This window comes from Strix uralensis, chromosome 4 (genome assembly GCF_047716275.1).
Source record: "Strix uralensis isolate ZFMK-TIS-50842 chromosome 4, bStrUra1, whole genome shotgun sequence".
In the NCBI taxonomy this organism is placed as follows: Eukaryota; Metazoa; Chordata; class Aves; order Strigiformes; family Strigidae; genus Strix; species Strix uralensis.
Window position 1 is genome coordinate 71,543,273 of NC_133975.1, and position 22,216 is coordinate 71,565,488.

General features: G+C 40.6%; 3 protein-coding genes across 6 annotated transcripts in view; 2 read left to right on the forward strand and 1 right to left on the reverse strand.

The window, feature by feature from the left end:
- The window catches only part of FGF2 (fibroblast growth factor 2), a 34,487-nt gene extending 28,533 nt beyond the window's left edge, over positions 1 to 5,954 (forward strand). The window contains 1 exon segment of the mRNA XM_074867263.1: positions 717 to 5,954. Coding sequence (XP_074723364.1) covers positions 717 to 902 — 186 coding nt within the window. The 3' untranslated portion in view covers positions 903 to 5,954.
- On the reverse strand, positions 1,139 to 14,507 carry NUDT6 (nudix hydrolase 6). 2 transcript variants are annotated; one of them, XM_074867265.1, is made up of 5 exons: positions 14,310 to 14,507; positions 13,633 to 13,836; positions 8,388 to 8,443; positions 5,326 to 5,380; positions 1,139 to 1,782 (listed from the first exon to the last, which is right to left on the reverse strand). In XM_074867265.1, the coding sequence occupies exons 1-5, from the start codon at positions 14,455 to 14,457 to the stop codon at positions 1,397 to 1,399; spliced, it is 849 nt and encodes a 282-aa protein (XP_074723366.1). In that variant the 5' UTR covers positions 14,458 to 14,507; the 3' UTR covers positions 1,139 to 1,396. The 2 variants fall into 2 exon arrangements, with proteins under 2 accessions (XP_074723366.1, XP_074723365.1); XM_074867264.1 differs by having other exon boundaries at positions 1,139 to 1,785.
- The window catches only part of AFG2A (AFG2 AAA ATPase homolog A), a 206,266-nt gene continuing 198,505 nt past the window's right edge, over positions 14,456 to 22,216 (forward strand). For 2 of the 3 annotated variants that reach the window (XM_074867260.1, XM_074867262.1), the window contains exons 1-5: positions 14,561 to 14,702; positions 15,221 to 15,345; positions 15,950 to 16,107; positions 19,153 to 19,211; positions 20,342 to 20,977. In XM_074867260.1, the coding sequence (XP_074723361.1) occupies positions 14,567 to 14,702; positions 15,221 to 15,345; positions 15,950 to 16,107; positions 19,153 to 19,211; positions 20,342 to 20,977 (1,114 nt within the window). In that variant the 5' untranslated portion in view covers positions 14,561 to 14,566. Of the gene's footprint in view, positions 14,703 to 15,220; positions 15,346 to 15,949; positions 16,108 to 19,152; positions 19,212 to 20,341; positions 20,978 to 22,216 lie in introns of all 3 variants that reach the window. The other variant, XM_074867261.1, reaches the window with a different exon arrangement.

Here is a 22,216-nt window from a genome sequence, read left to right on the forward strand (position 1 = left end):
GACTTAACTTCCAGAAACAGAATGATTCCATAGATGTACTTCTGAACACTAGTAGAGCATGCCTGATCTCTGTGGAATAGACCTCTTTGCCAGGCCTGATCTTTTCTTAAAACTATTTTAGAAGTTTTGAATTTTAAGAAATCTTAAACAGGTGCAGGCTTGCCACTGTTTCAGAGCGCTGTAGTGCAGACTTGAATTAGCTTTAGGGAAATTAAAGCTCAAAATTAGAAAAGAATAGGCGAAGGCTGAACTTCTATGCCATGCTATTTATCTAACTGATAAAAAGGTTGATTTGAGGAAGGCAAGGAAGATACTGCCTTTTCTCTTACATCCTGCTTTTCTTTTTGGTTAAAGTATAACCTGGAATGAGATGGCAAAACCACTGAGCTCGGAAGTAAGTGCCAAGGGACAGGGCTCTTCATTTAATTGCTTGAATTTCAGATCAGAACAAGGAATTACATAGCGAAAACAAACTAGAATCTGCTTGGTCTGTGTTAAAGACAATAAATGAACCATAGTTAAAAATTACTCTTCTTGTGTTTTTAACAATATTTTCACAATAACTGTATCTTTCTTCAAACATGAAGCACTTCATGTGAATTTCTTAAAACGAAACATACTGCTGACATGCTGACACTCTTGCTAAGTTAGTCCCATGAATCTGAAAAATTGATTAGTGATGGAGTATCAATAATCCTTTTCTTTTTCCCTTTTAGAAATGTGCAACAGAAGAATGTTTCTTTTTTGAGCGTTTGGAATCTAATAACTATAACACTTACCGATCACGGAAATATTCTGATTGGTATGTGGCACTGAAAAGAACTGGACAGTACAAACCTGGACCAAAAACTGGACCTGGACAGAAAGCTATCCTTTTTCTTCCCATGTCTGCTAAAAGCTGATTTCCATGGCGGATTCCAAGCACATATGCCACACTACACTAAAGAGGTTGAGTTTCCTACTCCTTTCTGAAGTAGCACAAATACAAGCAATTCTTTGCTGATATTCACTACTTTTGCAGATACCAGATTAAAACATGAATGTTTCATACTGTCTTTATATTGCTCTTTAAACCTATTGTGCCAGTGTGTGTGGAGGTAAAATTACTTGGAAAATGTATTTTCAGGATCAGTAACACTTCTGTTTTCTGCTAGATATCTACATAGAGCTATTTTATTTACCTTATGTTTGCTTTACAGAGTAAAGGAAAACATATCTGATGCACACTTATAGCAGTATTTACTTTTTTAAATAATTTATAGATTACTAGAGAATAAATAATTACTTTCTAATAATAACCTAAAAAGAATTCCATGGATAATTTTAATATGGTCTATATAACACTACAGTAATAATTCTAAATTATTAATATACTGAAATGTGAAATGTATTGCTATCATGTAATGTTTCTATAGGACTCGGGCAGCTCCCTGTGGTATAGTTTGTAGAACAGGCCTGGGTAGACAGCTGGAAACTCTCTCATGGTTATATCAATCTTATCAAACCCTTCCCGGTATCCGTAAAGTAAGAGTTTGGCTATGTTGCTGGTGATGGGAGTAGCCTGTTTCGTCCTCGCAACCTCATCGAGGGCCATCCACTCACACCTCAGGCACTCCTGCTGGCAGAAGCTGATGTCGAAGGAGGAGGGCTCCAGGCGACAGACGATGTACATATCCGACTTCCCGAAGGCTCCGGGGTGTTCATGTTGCTGTCTCACGCTTAGGATGGACTTGAACTCTGACTTGATGCCAGTCTCTTCAAAAACCTCTCGAACTGCTGTGTCTCCTAGGTGAAAAGAGCAATCCTTACAATACATACAAGAATAGCTTAACACTCTTTAAGCCTTTTGATTGTGGAAAATCTAACTCAAAGCGTTCTCTGTTCTGTTTCATAAGCTTTTCAGAATGTAAGACTGTTTCTTTCAACATGAGGATAAGGTAATTTTTTAGTCACCAAACAAAACAAATTGCTACATGCCTTTCTTGTGTCCTACAAAATGATGAAAGTAAAAATCTTTTGATAATACTGTACAGGGTGTGATTTTGAAACGGACATTCTCCTGGTTGCTGGCCCCACTGATCTCTTAATCCGAGACAGCATCGCACCCTCATTCCAGTCCTTTGACTCTTAGCCCCCGTGTCTCTCCTCGTCTCTGGCCAGTGTCAGATTCAGACCTGGTGCAGCTGAACACCTGGACGTACGTCAGATCACTTGACCAGATCAGTTTCACTGCACTTTGCCACAGGGTGTTACAAAATGGGTAAACTTATTGTTTGAAGAAAGTGAAAGTTGGCACTAAGTCCTTTTCAAGATGTATCTGAAGTGTCTAGTGACATTTCAAATATGCCGTAACACCAGTGTAGCACGTAGTCTGTTCTTGCAGAGAACTTGCTGCATCTGTGCTGCACGTGTACATTTTGTGTACATCAACCAAAGTGATGTAAGTGTTAACACTCCTCCTTACAAAGCAGCCCTAACTCCAGGGGCCTAGAGGGTCTGTGTACTCAATTACAGCCAGAGAATTGCCCGTCTATCCAGCACCCTTCAAAAGAGAAGATTTGTCTCTTGAATAATAACTTAAATTGAGGAGCCCAAATGAGATTTTTTGATATTCCACTTATTTCCTCAAATCTGCAGTTTCATCGTAGCCAAGTCAAATCCTACTTGCCCGGGGTAACTACTGGTAGGTAAAATACTAGCTTTTTCCAAACCTATGTAAACTTGTAGTCGTGTCTTGTTTGAGTGGTAAATGCATATAGCTGTTTTGCAATGTTACCTGATGCCATTAGTTCATTTACAGTAAGAAATGAGTGTGTTGGCTTACTTCCAAAAGCAAAATACATTTTAAAAGACTGTGTAGAGATTCGCGTTCCTATGGAAGCTTGCCTCTTGGCATGTCAGAGGTGAACAAAACAGACGTTTTAGGGGTAGTTTCAAATATTGGAAATAATTGGGACATACAGTGGCTAGCAATATATAAACAAAATGATTTATCCAGCAGGGGCCAAACAACTAGATGTTAATGGCCCTGATTCTTCACATATTTCTGCCTCACCTCAACTTCCATCTTGCAACAGAACGAGCTGTATAAAGTTTACACCAAGTATATAGAGGTCTTTGGGGGATTGGAGACCCAGTAATACATGATGTCTGTAGAACATTTATGTTGGTGACTCTGTTACAGTATTAATTAGTTAAAAGGCTACTGAATAATGGGGAAGGTACTCATTTGCCATTCCTGACCCTTGGAGAGGTTGCATTTTATGTTGCCTACAGAGGCCTCTGTGGTCCTCTGGTTTAAAATAGTGGTTGTGAAGCAAACTCCCTGTGGCAAGTAGTTTTATTATTCAGCAGGGGGCTGTATTACACAAAAGTGGTCAAAGAAGTGAGGTGATGAAGAATGCCGAGGTAGGCTACGGTTAAGAAAAATGAAGTAACTAGGGATTTCATTTAAGCTTTGAGCTTTGCTTTTAGATGTGCCTTCTTCTGTTTCCCTTTTATTTAATTTGTGTATATATATATAAAAAATATATAATGACAGTTAAACTAGAAGAAACACTAGGGCTTGAGTTTCAGAAATACTCAATGTGTGCACTTTGCTTAATTTGCATTATGAAACTATTCAGATTACTTGCACGAGTCAGTTTGTACTCATTAAAGTAGGCAGCCATATATTTTGTCACTTATATAATCGCAGGATGTTCAAGCATTGTAATTGCAATTTGAAATTTATTCCCTTGAATGACTGTGAGTTTATAAGGTTTGATGTAAGGATAAAGGAAAATTAAGCTCTATTATATTTTATGCTTCACTAATTTATATCTTTTTGTAATGTTAAGATGCGATGCAGAGAATCGTAACTTTTATTATTACATAGTTTAGTCATGGCAGGAAGGGAGCTGTAAGAGACTTGTTTCCTCCCAGGTGTTTCTCAATACCTACATCCAGGCTCCAGCTGTAATCTCACCTCTTATTCGAGGGATGGCCACTGGCCTACTCAGTATCAGCACTCCTCTGGGGAAGCTGGTGCCAGTGCTGGTCATTCTTTTCCCTCAGTACAAAAATCCCTCTGGTATCTCCTGGCCTAGACCTGCGCTCTGTCAGTAGAAGTGAAAAGGAACCAGGCTAAGCAAACACGGCAGTTGGGATTCTTCTGAAAACATGAATCCATTTCACCATGTCACATGTATTTGCATTGCCAAGCAAGTAGTTTTAAATTCTATCACCATGTTTGACAAAAAGACTTAATGTGACTCAAGAGTTAAGAAAACTACAACTCAGCCATATCCCGCTGACTAGAAACTTTCTGCATGTATTGAAGTAATGAGCTGGAATAACAAGCCCTCCACACACTGTTGTAGGAAGACTGCTAAGATAGTAGATATGTATAAGGTATGAACTTGTCAGGAAACCTGGGCTCGATACCCAGTTTGCCAGAGCTGCTGCACTCACTGCTCTGGGCAACATTTTTGAGTTTGTGGAAGAACATATTTGAATACAGATGTGGGGCTAAATTAATGTGAGCAAATGCAACTTTTGAAAACAAGACCTACCTAATAACTGCAGTATAACTTAACAATTAAGCAGTCTGTGGATCATAGTTTTAAGGGGTAAGATACAAGGAGGAAAAGCACGATTTTCTGTCTTTTCACAAACACCCTTGTTCGTTCACCTCTGAACATAACTCCAGCAGTGTTGTTCATTGCCTGTGCTACGCTGGGTAAAACTGATAGGTTTCCTCAAATCAGCATTGTTTTTAATACGGAAGTGCCTTATCTCTCTGGTTGAAAGTAGGTGCCCGCAAGACTGAGGCACTGCACTTAATGCTGCTCCTCTGCCAAAGAGCTCTTAGTCTAAACAAATCAAATGAACAAGGGTGGAAGGAAGCAACTGTATTTATTTCTGTTTTGCACATAAAAATGGAGAGTTGGAAATTTTTGCTCAGTACATCGAGTTCACTGCCCTGGATTCCAGTGTGAGCTGAGAGCTCGTGCTTTCAGTTTTATTTGGGTTACATACTGATTACCTTAATCCGCTGCACTTTTGGCTCATATTACAGCATATCCAACAAGCCCACAAAAAGTAAATTGGCTTCAAGCACTCACTTAAGGGAAATTGTGGAAAAGGGTAAATATTACAAATACAAAACTTCTCTGCCCTGAACATATGTTACCCCGTTACCATTAAGGTCATAGGATCATGTCACATCATCTATTCACCATTAATTCAAAGAAGCCATAGGAGCGATGTGGGTCACAATGTATTTCAGTACTCTAAATGTCTTTATAACTCTGTTGATGTCTGACCTGTTATCCTCTGACTTACCAATGTCTTCGCCTGGATTAGACAGACCTCCTGGAAATTTCCACGCATTTATAGTCTGTATTGGAGGAAAAAATATTAATGAAGTATGCAGCCTGTGTTGTACTCTCTGATATGAAGGAGAAAATTAACACGTGATTTATTTTTTTTGTTGAAGTTGCAGTATTGTAATTACTCTTACAAACATTAGTAAGACTTCCAGTAGGAACTTCTTTGTTCTTGCTAATGTGATCATCAGTCTGTATGAAATATTGGAACAAAACATCTACTGATTGAAAATACAAACTGTCTAACAGTCATTAGACAATGTTGCTGCTAGATAACTAGATACAGTAGTTGAATATTAAAAAAAGCTGCTATAGACTATATAATCTTATATTTAATCACTAATGTATTCCACTTTCATGGTTTTGGCTTTTAAAAAAATGTATATATATTTAATCTTACAAACAGGTATTATGATTGTAGTACTGTTCTATACTGCACTGGCTTTAAGATGACTTTGTGTGTCTGTAATAACCATTTAGTGTAACTTTTTTGTTTTCATGGAATACAAAAACTGAGGCCTTGTGTGTGATTTATATATAGAAGCATTTATTGAATTGCAATAAAGTTCAGTACTTAAAACAGAATGTGAAGTGCAAACTTGGTGCGGTTATTGATACTGGTAAAGGAGTCCCAGTTCCTACACCTCTTGCAAATGCACAAAGATTTGTAGGCTTTACCTTTACATCTGTGTACTATTCTTTTTATTTCTTATTAAATAAGTTTATGTAGGAAGAAGTTAACCTTCAACTAGAAATGAATGCAGTAAAAAGGTACACTGACAAAAAAAAGGTAGCTTTTCTTATACATGCAGCACAGAGAGGCAAGTTGTGTGCTTTCCAGTGATTTGAAACCACACCAACTACATTGGAAAATGTTTTTTTCTGGGCACTATTAAAGGGCTTGGATAGGAGTGTAAAGTAACAGATGAAAAATAGTGCAGATGGAAAATATACATACTTGTCTATTGGCTTTCAGATTTGCTTTCAGTTCCTGGAAATCTTTCTTTGTGTTCTGTGGAGTTGTCCTTTCACGATTAAACCCAAACAGATCTTAAAATTCCACTAGCTGTTGAATTTATTTTTTTTTAAGCTTTCAGAACACCATTTGTATTAAAAGTCACCATTTCAGGGAAACTGTTCATTTCGGGGGAAGGAGAAAGGAGGGGAGTGGTGGAACTGACACTTGCAAACAACTGTCTGAGCCAGTTTTGCTTGCACTGAGATACTTTATTTGCTTACTGCACAAGAAATGTATGGGCATTCATTCACATCAGGTTTTATCCTTAATTTTATTCAGTTAAAGAGCTGTAAAGGGGGAGTTGGAAACAATTACTTTTCTCCTTTCACCTCCCTCCCTCCCTCCCTGTACTGTTAGCTTTGTTCTGGAAAGGTAAGCTGACATAGCTGACCTGGAATACCCCCATCCTACTTTCCAGAATGAGCTGGAGGCAAGAGTGGTGCCAGAGTGGTCCTTCTGTGTTTTGGGGCCAGAGGCTAAGGAGGTAATAATGCCTGCCGAGTATGGATTTGGACCTAGAACCTGAATAGAGCATCTGATGTCTCACTGTAAAACTCGATAGAGACATCTGCACTTCAAACGGCTGTGGGTGAGCTTTAACAAAACCACAGTGTGAAGAAGTTAAACCTTAAGCCTCCTGGGCTTTGAAAACTACTATTTCCTTCTCAATCTGTAGAATGTGCAATTTCCATTTTTAGTCTGAGACCTGTTTAAGATATGTACCAAAAGGTAAGCATGCAGTTTTATAATTTCTGTGTGCATAAAAGGGAAAATCAAGGTAGCATTTCTAAAGTTTATGATGTACTGTTCTGTTCCTGGAGACTTTAGAACTAGAACCGCTTTCGGAGCCTATAGCTTGCATGCTGGATTTATGCTTTAACTGGTGATTACTGAGTGTAAGCCTGAAGGTCCTGCTATAGAGAAGTCCTTCAAATTTTACTTTATGGTAAGTAAAAGTATAAAATTAATAGTTTAAAGGAAAAAAGAAAATGGCATTTCTCTTGCTCTGAACTCTTGTGTTGCAAATTCAGTATGTTTTATGAGTGAACTGCCTATGAAAGCCTTTCATTGAAGTTCATTAACTGTGTTGTTATCAATGAATTGATGTTTTGGGTCCCAACAAGAAATCTCTTAGTAGCTATTTGAGGAAAGACAGAAAAATGTCTCTGAGATTCTGTCATAGTTTTAACTATATAAAATGAAAATGATGCATCGAAGTATACTTCAGTCTATGCGTGTAAAATGTTAAAATTGCAGTTCATCTCATTGTACTAGAGACACTTTAGTTTGCAAATGAAAGCCTAATAGAAGCTAAGTATATTAAATGGAATAGCACAGGCTAATGAGTCAGTGAACTTTCTGCACGTGCTGTATGAAAATCTAGGTTAGCCTGATGGAGGCTGGGATGTGACCAGTGACGGATGCTTGGTTACCTCAGGCCACATCACAGGACACACCAGCACCACACTCAGACTCTCTGGTTTGGCATTCTCAGTAGCGAGGTCAAGCAGTTTGTAAGAAATTAATGATCTTTACACCTGCTGTACTAAGGTGGTCTCCAGCTTATGGCCAACCACATTATTGCTTATTTAAAGCCACAGATACGCCTGGAATTTTCAAAACCAAACAAAATCAGAATCCTTCTTCCAAAATCTGCTTTGAGCCACTGGGGTTTTCCAGAGGTCTGCATGGATCCCAACACAGGATCAGGGACTCCTGAGAAAACACAAAACTCAAACCAGAAAGGATATTTAGTTCTGCTGATTTAATCACCAGTTATAATCAACAACAATGTTGATTTTCAAAGTTCTTCTTTTTTTTTTTCCCTTCAAATGCAATACAGCAATCTGTTGATAGATGTGTTCCAAGACACTTGAAAAAGAAAGTAACTTTTAACTTTCACAATTTTGGACTGGAATAAAAATAAAAATATGTTTTATACTACAGAGTAGGCTTATCTAAACGAACTTCTTTATTTTATAATCCTGTAACAAACCTACCCGATTTCTGTCTTGTACGACCAACACCTTTCCAGTGCTTTCATCTAGAACAGCACCTAGCAGAGAGGTAATATTGAAAAAGATTAAGTGTTAGACAACCAAGTTCAAACATAACCATAAATTAACATGTTCTGATAAAGCATGACAAACCTCTAATGATACTCAGTTTATAGTTAGCAAGATTTGTATGGATGAATCACAGAAATTGGTTTGTCAGTGGAAAACTGATACACAATATGACAAAAAGTTAACTATCCTGTATAAAAAAAGTTAGCCGTACCAAGATAAATACTTCCCACATTTAAGTTCCAGATTAGACATAAAATGAAAATAATAATTTGCTTGTGTTATATTATCAGAACTAAAGAATGCAAGAATAAGACATCATCCAAATAATGAAGGAAAGCTGCTTGCTTCAGCAGACATGTGCCTGTAATCTTGCTCAAATAACAGAAACTTTTCCAGTGACTCTGGCCAAGTAGCCACGATGGGCAACAACTCTCATCCAGTGAAATTCAGAACAGAACTCGTGCCTGCTGTAGTGAAGATTTGAGTGTTTTCTCGTTAATAACGCACAAGGTTTAGTACTCAATGGGCTGACTGTACTGATAATGTTCAACTAGTTGACTATCTATGAACTCATACTGTACTACGCAGATAACAACTCATGTCAGGAACTGCCCAGTATCCGAGTTAACTCATTAATCAAAAAGCATTGCTTCCAAGTGGAAAAGTGACACTGTCACTTGATTAAAAAAAAAATATCAGAATGTACAACTGAAAAGTTCAGCTTTTCCTCGTGCCCTCGTGCTCAGCCCATGACTTTCTCCCACAGATTACATGTTTTCCTACTTTTTAAAACCCAAGTGCTTTCATGTTTAATCATCATGTCACACTCATTGGTCATATTTTAAAAATGTCTTCCCTTTAAAACAGGTATTTTTCTCAGATTTTAAAGTGCGTTGTGGTGAGCAGAATGAGTACTGTGGTGCAGCTTACCAGGCTCTTTTCCACATCAGTCATGCATGGGTTTCAAATTAGTAGTTAACAATAAAAAAATGCTTATGTCATTTTACAGCAGGAGGAAAAGTATGTGGACAGATCTGTGATGATATATGCATTTAAAATGCTATGGGGAAGTATTTCCACAGAAGGGAATTACTAAGGAATGAGTGTCCAGCTCTAAATGGCCTCTGTTTTTTAATAATACATGGCAGCCTTATGTGTAGGAGGAATATTTAAAAGTGAAATACCAATCTTCCTTCGAGATATGTCAAAGGACATGCTTTAAGAGTGTAGTCACATATCTGCCTCCCCGTGGCTTGTGACTTTATGATTTCATTCCTCCTGTAAATATACAGCAGTGTCCAGGTTCAAGTACTGTACTGTTTAAAAGAGGGAACAAAAGGAAAGCAGGAGCAACTTTGATGCATGCTGTGATTACAGGGATTATTTTCTAGAAAAGCCATTCTTCAGCCAAATGGTTTGTTGAGATCAAGGAGGGCTGCTGAAGACAGGAAACTGCAGTTTGAATCAAAGAGGTTGAAAATTTTCTCTCCTCTGTTCCCCAGAAATCGATGCCTGTGAATGTAATTTTTGACAGTGAAATTCTCTGTGAGATGTCCAGAATCTCTGCTAGACGATACCTAAATTCAAAACAAGAAGAAAGGAAGAAGAAAAGTAACAGGATTTGCTGTCTGGTCTAATTTTCCCAAGTGTAACTCAGGAGTCCTTCTGCTGAAGCTTGCTGGGCCACACCTGGTTAGTATCAGTGAGATCAGAGCTTGGCTGCAGGCTCTGAACTGTGGTTTTAAAAATGCTCCCTCTTGCTACAAATGTGGTACCTGGAGCTTTAAACCATCCAACGCCAGGATGACTTTCTGGAAAGGTTTACGCTTGTAACTTAACCAAGTAATCACTATTACAACACAGCTTTATTTTGAATGTTCTCTTTTGGGAAATAGGTAAGAAAAATTATTAAAAAAAATAAATCCCTTAGATGACACCAGACAATGAGTAATGGAGGGGAAAAATATCTTCATTCTACCTGTTTTGATGTAAACAGGTACAAAAAGATGTTCAGCACTGAAAAGCACTTGTCATCCATGTAATGAGGGTACCCATGACTGCTTGCATTGCAAACAGCAGCAGACAGGAATAGCTATATTACTTTGTAAAGCAACTTGGGAACTGCTTTTAAATCACTTCTGATTCCTCGGACCATCATAACCTAACTCCACCTTCCTGTGCAGTCAGACATTTATGCAGCTGCTCATTTTACACACTTCCTCAAGTAACAGGACTGGCCACGGCTGATGATCGTGTGTGTGTGTGTGTGTGGAGACCCTTCTCTCTCTTCAACTCCAGTGACTTGTTTTAACAACTAGATTAAGATAGGTAGCAATGAAAATAACAGCTGTGTTGTAAGGCTTACACTACACAGGAGGGAGAAGAGAATGACATTTACTTTTCTTCCTTTTACTTTCCTTCCTCAACTTGTCTTCCTATGCCACTGTTATGCAGCATATTTACAAACACGTCACTTTCTGGATGGCAGACCACTTCCTCCTAGGAGGCGGAGAATTTTGGAAAAGCTTTTCAAAAACATCTTAATCATTTCATACACCAGAAGCTTTTATGTACCTTTACATATTTGGAAAACCCTGCCGCCTACAAACGGCTGCAACAGAGTTAGTTGGAAGACACATCACATATTCCACTATTTCTAAACAATAATGGCCAAGCCCAATGAGTAACATTTGCTACTCTCTGCTTGGCGACTCTGATCTAGTCTGGCAAAATATGACATGACCTTGCTTATTCACACCTTTGTCATCACTTGGCTGGATGATGCCAAGGCGCTGGCCCTGGCTGCGCCCCATTCGCTGTGTGGGAAACTCCAGACAGGACAAAATCCAGCTGCTGGTCTACTTGGCAATGCAGGGTCGCTACCTGTCCTCTGCTGCCTGTGCTGGCTTCCTGCAGGCGGGCAAACCAGGCTCGAGTCTCCGCTTTGTATTTGCAGGATGCTTAAGGGACTAACTCCTGTATTTAACTGATTGGCCACAGCTATGAGATGAAGACTCTCATCAATAAATTTGCATTTCTTTACTGCAGAAACTTTTTAAAACACCGTTTTTTGTTCAGGAAATAAAAATGCCTAGGGTTTGGCACACACACACAATATGCACATATTTAAACAATTTAGTATTTCAGTAAAATTAATTACAAATAGAATTAAGCCCTTCCACTATCCAGGCTCTCCCAGAAGTAGAAAGATAATGGAATAAACATATGCCAGGTGGTATCCACACTGCATATTCTTGGGACATGTTCCAGAGCCACTGAAAGTGAGTGGAACAGAGGAAGAAAAAAAAAAAAAACCTGCAGTCATTATTTCACACACAGAAATCTGCTTATCTGCCCAAATGCCTTCCTTAAGCCTTCACCCCTTTTAAAGAAACTCCCAGTAATGAATAAAAATGTACATGTTTGAAAAGTGGTAGGAAAGAATATACACATTATATGTTCTTCAATTTTTAAATCTGTGTGATAAATGATGAAATCCATATACCTGCATTTATTAAGTGTTTTCTTTCCTCAAAGGTTTTTCCTACTGGCCATGTGCAAAGTGTTTCTCTCAAAGTACAACAGCAAATTACGCTCATGCTCTGAAAGTGCATTTTTTGTATTTTCAAGTTTATTTGAGAGTTTTTCAGAGTTATGATTTTTCTTATATTAAGTCCTTCCTGATAACTATTGGGTCACAAAGCATCTACTACATGATTTTCTTTTAAATAGCACTTCCAGCTGTGCAAAACCTACTTCAGAAAAAGCCCCTTTCAGTTAGTCATGTTTCCTCAAACATGCAAGTTATAACCATAAGGAGTAACACGGTGCTTTTGCTAGGAGAATGCATTATCTTACTCGAGTTTAATGCCACATATTTTAATGGTGAGGTTTTTCATACCTCAGGAAAACATGCTCTAACATGTCCATTGAAAAAATCCAAGCCTGCCTTCAGCTTCTACCCTGCCCCCTGCTGGCTTTGTAACTGAAAACTCCCACTACCGATAGTAGTAGCACTGTTTTGTAATCGAAGGCTTTGTTTTTCCAAAACTTACTTTCACCTAGCACAGCTTTTATGAGACCTTCCTAATTAGATTTTTTCAAATTGCTGTTTATGTGTCTTAACAGCACTTGGTGAAGAATTAATGTCCCACACAGTCCCTGCAAACCAAGGACAAACAAGTCAAGTTTGTACTGGGAGAGATTTGCTCTCCCTCTGTTGTATCTGATGAGTATTACATAGCCTTTACCAGTACGAGAGGGGTCCAAACCAACCTCCAGATTACAGGAGATTACCGAGTGATGGGACAGGTAATTGCATATCTGTGGAAGGCTGCTGAGAGGGCAAAACCAGTCAAATTTGGTGAAGCTGAGTTCAAGTTGACTGTATTTTTGGCTCATCATTAGTTCAGTGTACTGCATTAGATTTTTTTTTTTTTTTATAAAAGGGAAACTATTTTATCTATTTCCTTGGGAATTTCCTCCGTTTTTAGAGCAATTCCCTTCCAACTCTGGTTGTGGGAGGTGTAGAGGGGTAAGAGTATGGTATCCAGATGTTTGTTTGTAAAATACTACTTGTTTGTGTTGTGGATTTCTAGGCACAGCTTAGAGCAGCTTTTAGACCATTGTAATTTAGGCTAACAGTTGTGCTAGCTCCTGAACAATCCCTGCTGGGTCAAGTTCGCCCCATTCACAGACCTTAACTTGAGCATAGTTTAGGCAGATGCATATATTAATCATCTACGCTAAGGACAGAGAGCAGGGAAATGATTTTTTTCTAGTTACTTTTAAAAAGCTGCTTCAACCTTGAAAGCTTATCTCTCTCACCTGCAAGGTGAAAGCCAAGCTCTGTTTCTCAAAACGGTGTTTAAAAACAATATTAATGAGTTAAAATTTTAAAGCTTTGTGACCACATTTTCTTCCCCGAGGTGTTTACAATTTTCTCAAACCGGCGTAACTTTGAGACACCTCTCTTTATTGCCCTGTTTTTAGCAACACACACAGTTGTACAGGGGCATTCACGAATGACATGCTTCACTCTGTAAAGCGACCCCAACAGTAAGCACCTGGTTTCCATGCGCTGGTTGTGCAGCGGAACAGTCAATCTGCTACTGAACTCGGACCTAAGGGCTCATTCAAAAGGCTTTTTGTGGGCGCAACCGCTTTTGTAACTAACCTGCGACTCCCAGCTGGTGGGTGGCGTACCCTGGTAGCCTGCTGGGCCCTTCTCCTAGCCACAGCGTCAGGGTGGACGAGCCCTGCTCGGCGTGGTGGAAAGCAAAGCCTTGCGAAGCGGCTGCCGCCACAAACCTGCTCTGGAGGATGGGGACGCGCAGCCAGACGGCGACGTGGCCTTCCTCCCGCCACCGGGCCACCGCGCCTGCGGGAGAGACCAAGGTAAGGAGGGCAAGGGCTGCTGCCGCCGCTCCCAGACCCCCCTTGCCCTTGCTCCTTCTGGTTTTAAACCTTACCGCGTACAACAGCTGGGATTAACACATGGAAATCTGTGGTTTTCTCTCGTTTACCACAGGGTCAAACTACCATCGGTGTGAGAAATGTGACAGCGGTGACTGCAGAGGAGGCACCGCAGCATTTGACGTGGTACGATTTGGCGTTTACACATAAACCGATGGCCCGATGGCTTTTGTGTCAGTATGTGCCCTAAGGCTCTGGGAAAGGGATCTCTGCCGCCTTCCTCCGCCTGGCCAGGGCTGTGTGTGGAGGAGGACGACGACCGCCGCCCACCCACCGCAGCGGAGGCGGCTGAGGGGAGCTCGCTCAGGGGCCGAGGCGCCCCGCGGAGCCCCGCCGCCCCCCACCCCGCTGCCCCGGGGCCCCCCGCCCGGCACTTGCCCCGCAGCCACCGCCCGAAGGCGGCCCGCTCCAAGCGGAGGGGACGGCGCAGCTCGGCCAGGTCCACGCTCACCCCCCCGAACTTGTCCGGCCGCGCCCGCAGCCCCGCCAGGGTGCCCCAGCTCCGCGCCCGCCACGGCCTCGCCATGGCGCTGCGCAGGGCAGAGCCCAGCCAGGCCGCGCGGCGGGAAGCGGCCGCCTCCGGGGCGGGGCCGCCCTCTGCTCCCGGAACCGCTCGGCGGCAGCTGGCGGGCAGCATGTCCGCCTCCTCTAGGAGGAAGAGCAAGGGGCGGCCGGTCCCGGGCGGCGGCGGTTCCCCGCGGGCCGCCCTCCCCCTCGCCGCCGCCGAGGGCGGGCCGCTGGCGTTGGGCGTCGCCGAGCCCGTGGAAGCAGGTACAGGGGTGCGGGCGGCGGGGACGGCCTGACGCCTGCCCCGGCCCGGGGGGCTGAGGGCGGCTCGTTTGAAAATGGGTCCCTGTAAAGCCGGGCTCCCGCTCCTCGCCGCCACCAGAGCGGGCCCAGCCCCTGAGGCGCTGCCCCGTCCCCTCACGGAGACGGGACCGGCGGGGGGGGAGTGTCTCGGGCAAGGTCGGCTGAGACCCCGTGAAATTCGCTTTTTATTACGCTATCGAAGACTAATGAGCGCCGCAGAAGGGTCCCGCTGGTAGCTAACACGGGGTGGAAAATCCAGCAAGCAGCAGCGTGTAACCGTGGGTGTTTCCAGGCCTGTCAGAAACACTGTCCCGTTATAGCGCGGTTTCCCCCCGAGAGGGTGCCTGCCCTTCCCTCACGGCTCTCGTCGGGGCTTGGAAGGGTTTTGTTAGTTGTAGTGACTGGGGAGCTTGAGAAACATAGAATTCATCTGATAGGTAGGAAAAAAATGATGGGTTTTTTTCTCCTGGAAATGTTAGGAGATGACAAAGTTCCGAAAATGTTGCGAAGATCCCTTGCCCAGCTGTCTCTGAGCAGCATGAAGTCTGCAAACATATGCATAGGTCGTCCGGTGTTGCTTACCTCTGCTGATGGGAGACAGGAGGTGAGACTCGCTTGTTCCTACAAGTGCTTTTCTTGTGCTTTCAGTGTATTCTTGTTGTATTGAATAGGGACCAAAATGGGGCATGCATGGGAAGATAACGAATGTACTTATTTCATGTTTTCTACAGTGTAGTTACATCTTTAATTCTCAGTACTGGAAAAAAAATCCATGCTGCTGATTTTTTTCAAGAAATTTATAAGTCATGTGTGTCAATATATGTATTTTTTATGCTCACATGTGTTTTATTTGCAAATAAAGAGTACAGCCCTTTACTCTTCTTTCTTCATTGACTTGTAGCATTTCCTAGTCTGCACAGTGTATGCTTTTGTGTTGTCTGCAGAACGTGTATAGTCCTGGTGGAATTTTTTTATCTCCTTTGTAGGCAAAATATAGCTTCTTCCTTCTTAAAAAAGCGTCTTGGATATCTTAAGAACACAGTGCTACCTGTATCTTACTGTGTGGCACCTGGTTTTAACCTAATTCTTCTTCCCCCTCAGCCCATGTTTTTTGTAACATCGTAAAGTAATTGCTTACTTTAACTGGAGGACTGGAAGTCGAGGGGGAAATCTCGACTGACAGTTGTTTGCTTTGAAACTCTTCCTAGGTCTGTACAGCTTGGCCTACCACAGGCTTTCCAGGCGGGAGAGTTGGGCTGAGTGAAACCACACAGAAGAACTTGAAAGTAAATCCAGGTGATGCTGTCACTGTGCAGCCGGTGACTGGTGCTGTCATCCAGGCAGAGGAAGTCGATGTAAAGTTGAGGTATGCAACTTGTTATAACCTAGTGACGTGCTGTGAAGTGTCTGCTTTGCCCTGCAGACTCTTACCTCTTAGAAGATGCTATTTTTCTCTCTTGCTTTGATGAAACTAGTACCCACACAAAGTCAAATGTGCAGATGTTTGTAGGATTAAGATTAACGTTTAATAACTGGTGCCTAACTGCTGCTGACTGCTACCTCTGTGGGCGGTGGAGCAGCCCAGCTATTGTACAAAATCTCAACTGAGGAGTGGTGCTGTGGTGGAGAACATAATGACACTGAGCTCATTAGCCTTAAGAGATCCTTTGCTTTAAATTAATGAATAGTAATGATAGCCCAGCACATCCTGAAGCAGAGGTCAAGCTGCCTGCGTTACGTTTGCGTTAGGCAAGGATGTATAACTGCACGATCAGGGCAGAGTCTTTAAACTTCTAAGTCACTTGTAAAGGATGAGGATGATCTCTGTGTGTAGAGTTAATGTCAGGTTAGAAGGACCCTGTTTTGCTGCTGTTATTAGGAAGTATACTGCAAACTGCTATCTGAGAAGCTTTTGTTGAAAAGTCCTGTTGCGGTTAAGAGAACTACTGGCTGACAGGTTGGGGAGAGTAAAGTAATTTTTTTTAACCACTTCCCTTCAAAACTTCACCTTTATATATGCTTGGTTTTGAGCTCCAGTTTTATTTACTGGAATATTTTTTAGGATTGGAAACTCTGAGGTATGTTTTTGTTTTTTACTTGAAATTCACCCAAAAAAGCGAGTAAAAGGTGCAAATCACAGTTGTCCTGAAATCATGAAAGCTTTGAGAAATTAGCAGTTTACTGATCTATTGAATGACTTCCTGTATTTGTCATAACATTCCACAGAGTCAGCATTTGGGCTGATAAAGAATCTGATTATAGTTATTTCCTAAATAAAGTTATTTTACAGTGTACTTTTGAAAGTGTCCCAACACTTTAATTCCCAGTCAAACCTCTGTTTTCAAGCATGGTATTGTCACTGTCCATTTGAAGTGGGAGATGCTGTTTTCCAGCATACTGACTCTCAGAAATGTTGGTGAGGCAATCTTGCTTTTTGTCAGTAATATAACCAGTTTAGCTTTAATTATAGTTTCACTGGTTAACTTGGCTGCACATTGTATGTTGACTTCTGGTGTCAGCTTGCTTTGCCATCCATGCCTCTCTTCTCACCAGAAAATGAAAAAAAATATGTCTTTACAGCTTTTTTGTTATGGCTAATTTAATCCTATAGGAAGCTTTATTATTACATACTGTTTGGTTACAGAGGTTGTTGAAAACACTTATTTAATTAAAAATCCAACCCCACATGAAATAAATAATTAAATCCAATCTATTTCTATTTCCCCATGTTAATATGCAATTCATTATTTCATTAAAGTTGTGACTTTTTCTGAAATATAAGCTAAGGATGAGGTCAGAGGAGTCACAAGTAACCTTTGAAATATTTATGATTACAGTAATTTTATTGGAAACTGTTCCACAGTCAGAGTTTTCCCCCTCAGCTAGTCAGGAGTCAGGCTCCGAGGACTGTTACACATGTGTGCCACCAGATTAAGAGTCATATAAATGTTTTTCTAGGATTACTCTAGGAGAGAAAACATGAAAACTGTAATTAGTCTGTTTTAAGCCTGTAAATGTACTACAAACCATAGTGCTGTCCTATCATGTAAGAACAGAAATTATTAAAAAATAACTGGGAATCCCATTATTTGAGTACTGCCTGGGTTTCTAGGCACTTTACAGGTGTACTTAATTCTTTGCAAATTAATGCCTCTGGGGAAGTGCTTGCATGTGTACCTTAGCTTTTTCTTCCAGTTAAAATAATCAAGCCCCAACTCAGGCCCCAACAATGTAACTGAGTATGTGTTTACTCAGGCTAGGATATTTTGAGAGCTCTCCTCTAAATTACCATAATACCCCCTCTTTCCCTCAAGTTGCTTTTTTGATCAGTAGAATTGAGAAATGGGGTTTTATTTCTAGGTTTAGAGCTCCCCCCGTTGATCAGACTTTTATTTGCAGCGGCCGTATCCACTTTAAATGCCTTTGGTGCTGCTGCTGTTCAGCTCTTGGTGTAAGTGCTTACAAAGGTTGTGGACATGCATCTGCAAAACAGATACAGTGAGACCTTTGTTTTGTTGTGGAAACAGAAGGGCTAATGTGTGAAGCTCGTACAGATTGGCGGGGGGTAAATCCTAAGGAATTTTAAAAAACAGTTTAATGGGATTTAATAAAAGGTGAAGCCACAAATGAAACAGGAAAAAGATTGTATAGATAAGCCATCACTGAAAAATGATTGCATCACCACAGCCTTCTATGTTGCAGTGTATCTGAGGAGCAGGGAGAGTTAATGATGTCACTGCTCTCAATGAGTTGTAAACATGATGTAAAATGTTTTATTATGAACACCAGAGAAGTTCACATGAGACACTTTTTACCTTTCATTTGCTTTGGGCTGAGAGCACAGGTGTTAAGTCGTGTGTTACATCCCAGTGATGAGACAGTGTCTGAGAAAATGCTGTAGGCCTGGCCAGGGCTGATGAGGGAAGTGGCTTAAGGCTGATCTGTCGAGTCACTTAAGATATGCACAGTTTTTCAAGTGCTCAAGGTGCTAGTTTAATCAATGGAAGATGTGTATGTGTGTTTGCAGGGCTGAAAGAGACTTTATCTATAACTTTTTCAATTCAGTAAATATAGCAATGGCCATTCTGACCGGTGAGATGAGAAGCATGCGTTCCATATTTGTAATCTTAAGATATTATAAATATAACTTATGATATTTTGCATGGAAAAAATAACCCAAAATTAAATATGTGTGCTTCTTTTGTTACTATGTGTCTGCAGTCTTCAGATCATATCATTTTAACTCTGAAGATATTAAAGTTCTCATCCATCTTTTCTGGTTGTGGGGTTAAATCATATACTGTAAAATAGGTGGTATTCATCATTCTGCTGCCTTAGAGGTGCAGGCTCTGTTTTGGTTTTGAAGTAGTTACTGCTTGGAAAATTTTTTTTTTTTTTTTTCCTACCACAGGGACAAAGATGCCACCATTAATGCTGAGGAAATGTCTGTTTGTCTACTGAGAAACCTAGGTATAAGTTTTGTTGCTTCTCTTTTGACTGTTTAATTTTTGTAGTAGATTATCAAGTTTTGGATGTAAGATTGCTTCTTTGTTCTTAATCAAGGGCTTACGGCAAAACAGAGGACGTTATTCTGCTCACACTTCTTTTAGGGCTCGGTGGTCTTTGGCCTAAATAATTTTGCCATGCTGTGAATATCTAATTTACGTTAATCATGATTCCATTCCTTCTGTCCATTATACCTATTGCTGGTTCAAGCTACAGTTGTTTAGCAATCATTGCTGGCCTTCAGGCTGGTAGTGTCATGCACTTCAGAGTTTACTTGCACTGTGAAGTAAAGAGTGCAATACTACACATTAAAAACAAGATAAGGGATCAGTATTAGCGACTCTGAATCTTTTTTTTTTTATGTTGGTGGTAAATAACCAAAATTGCTCTTTGGGTGGTAGATATGTATAAGTAAGGTGAAAAAGCAAGGTAAGTTGTTGAAGGTGGTGCTGCTCAAAGCGCTCACTGCAAATTGTTCTACTCAAAGGGAATCTTCTGGTTTAGTAACAGTATTGCTACACTAAGAAGCAGGAGACATGAGCTGCATTCCAAATTCATTAGTTCAGCTGGAAATAATAAATCTTGTTTACATTTTTGCCTTTGTTTTTCTGTGCCTGTAGGGTGCATTCAGCTCACATTTCCTAATCTTTCTCTGTCAACGCAAAAGCTAAAACCTTACCTTTTTTAGGCCAAGACTCTCAAAGAAGGTGGGCTAAACATAAAACATTGCGTACTGATAAGGCACACGGCAAATACAAAATTTTTAATTCTTATGTTACTAATTTCATAATCTCCCTTTGTTGTATGAAATTTAAAATCCTCAAATCAATGATGCGTTTAGTGTGGGAGTTTGTGTATGATACTGACGAATGTTTATCCAGTAGTCTGCTTGTGTACAAAATGATCATTTAACTTACCTTGAAATTACCTAACTACCTTTTGTTGTGTTAATATATAGCACTCTCTAGGCTTCCTGATAAAGAATTATTCTGATAGAAAATTATTCTGATAGAAGAATGTCTGAATGTTATTGCTGTCAAAGTAGATTGAAATTTCTTCTTTGTCTTTTTTTTTTTTCCTTGATCTTCTCATAGATGGGAAAATAGTTTTACCAGGAAACCTCTTGGCCTTCACTTTCTATGGCAAACTTTGTAACATCATAGTGATGAAGGTGAAAGGAACTGATGGTGCAGAGCTGACTGCCCACGGCAGTGCCATTTCCAGTGATATGCATGAGCCAGACCTTGAAAGGTCTGATTTGGAGACAAGTACGTTAGATTTGTCCTTGCAGCTCGGCAAGATGGACATTGACACTAGTCCAGAGGTTGCATCTATGAGCACACCAAGCAAACTGATGGAGCCAGGTTCACCCATTACACCCAGTTCTGCTGTGGCAGCCAGTGGTCAAGACTCTGCTCAGGGAGATAAAATCTACAGCAAGAGAGATGGTGCAGACCTCACTGATGGTTTGGAGTTGGCTGGGAAAGGAGGCAGTGAGGGACTCCCACTAACTGGTAAAGCTGGAGCAATAAGCAATGCAGATGCTTTTTATTTCATTTCTTCAAGAACTAGAATCAATTTTATTGAAACGAGGCTCAATGTAGCAGAAGATGGTGATTGTGAATCCCGAGTCACCTATGACATGATAGGAGGTTTAAGCAGCCAGCTCAAAACTATTAGAGAAACAGTTGAACTGCCCTTGAAGCAAGCTGAACTGTTCAAGAGTTACGGTATGATGCTAAGAGTTGACTTTCTTCATTTGATACTAGTTTTTTTCTTTAACGTGACTTTTTTTTTTTTTTAAAAAAAAACCCCAAGTTATTCCAGGAATATGCACAGAATTTTATGAAACACTGATCTGGTATACTTGTGTGTCCAAGCAATGTTAAACTGTTTTATAATTATACTGTATGGATACTATGAAGATGTTATGATTAGCTCGTGTGAAAAATAATTGAATAGGAAAGAAATATGTGTCTCTTAAGGAAATTCGGGTATGCATAAGCAGAATTTATAGCAAATAGGAAAGAATTCTATACTTGGGTATTTGAAAGGTCCAGATGTTTGTGTCATTGTAAGATTTTTTTAATTTGTCTTGGTAGAGTCAACTAATTATTTTTCAATTGTATTGAAAAATATATAATTATATGTAGGGTTCCTGCAAAATTTTAAGGAAGTGTTTGAGGCTGTTTACTCAAACTGCTCAGTGCATTTAGTATGGAATTACAGGGTGGAAAAACTAACCCGATCACTGTTGACATGTATAAAGTTATATCTAACATAAATATGAACTTAGAGAATTTTTGTGACAAAGATAAAACTGTATGTGTATTTATTACAAATGAATATGTACATAAAGCAGGCATGTCTGCTCATTGTACTTGTCTAGGTGTGCATCACTGTGAGACAGGGCTCCTACCTATAAATATTTCTTTAATATCACGTCTTTGAGGCTTTTTATTTTTCTGCCTTACCTCTTCCCACATATACTTTACAGAGGAGGTCATTTCAGTGATCATTGGGACAATTTCCATAATACACAGGTGGCTCTTCTGGTGTGTGTTGCTTGGGCATGATTGGCAGGTGTCACTGGGATGGTGTGAGGCATCTTCATCCGTTTGTGGTCCAGCTCAGTTCACTGACCTCCAACCTCAGCATCACCACGTGGTTTTGTGTTAGAAAGTTTGCTTCAGCATCAGCCTTCTTCACACCTAGTCCCAGAAGTGCGTGATCAGATTCTCTACTAATTAAATGAGAGATGATGATGTTGTCTTCCCAGCTACAAACCTGTAGTAACCATCCAAATGTTGAGAGTCCTTGTCCACTCCTGGGCAGCGAGGCTGTCGGAGGCGAGACCTTTGGTTCAGCAGCTCTGTTTCTTGCCAGTATCAGAAACACCACATGAGGGAGCAGCACATGCTTTAATGGACTGTTGTGAAGTAGCCTGTTGTAAAGACACTTTATTTCTA

What these genes read in the sequence shown, in the direction of transcription:
- NUDT6 (XM_074867264.1), bottom strand. Translation starts at nt 14,457, where the DNA reads ATGGCGAGGCCGTGGCGGGCGCGGAGCTGGGGCACCCTGGCGGGGCTG. An exon ending in CTTCGGGCGGTGGCTGCGGG is followed by an intron (nt 13,837 to 14,309) that starts GCAAGTGCCGGG and finishes TCTCTCCCGCAG; the next exon opens with GCGCGGTGGCCCGGTGGCGG. An exon ending in CCACCAGCTGGGAGTCGCAG is followed by an intron (nt 8,444 to 13,632) that starts GTTAGTTACAAA and finishes CCTCTCTGCTAG; the next exon opens with GTGCTGTTCTAGATGAAAGC.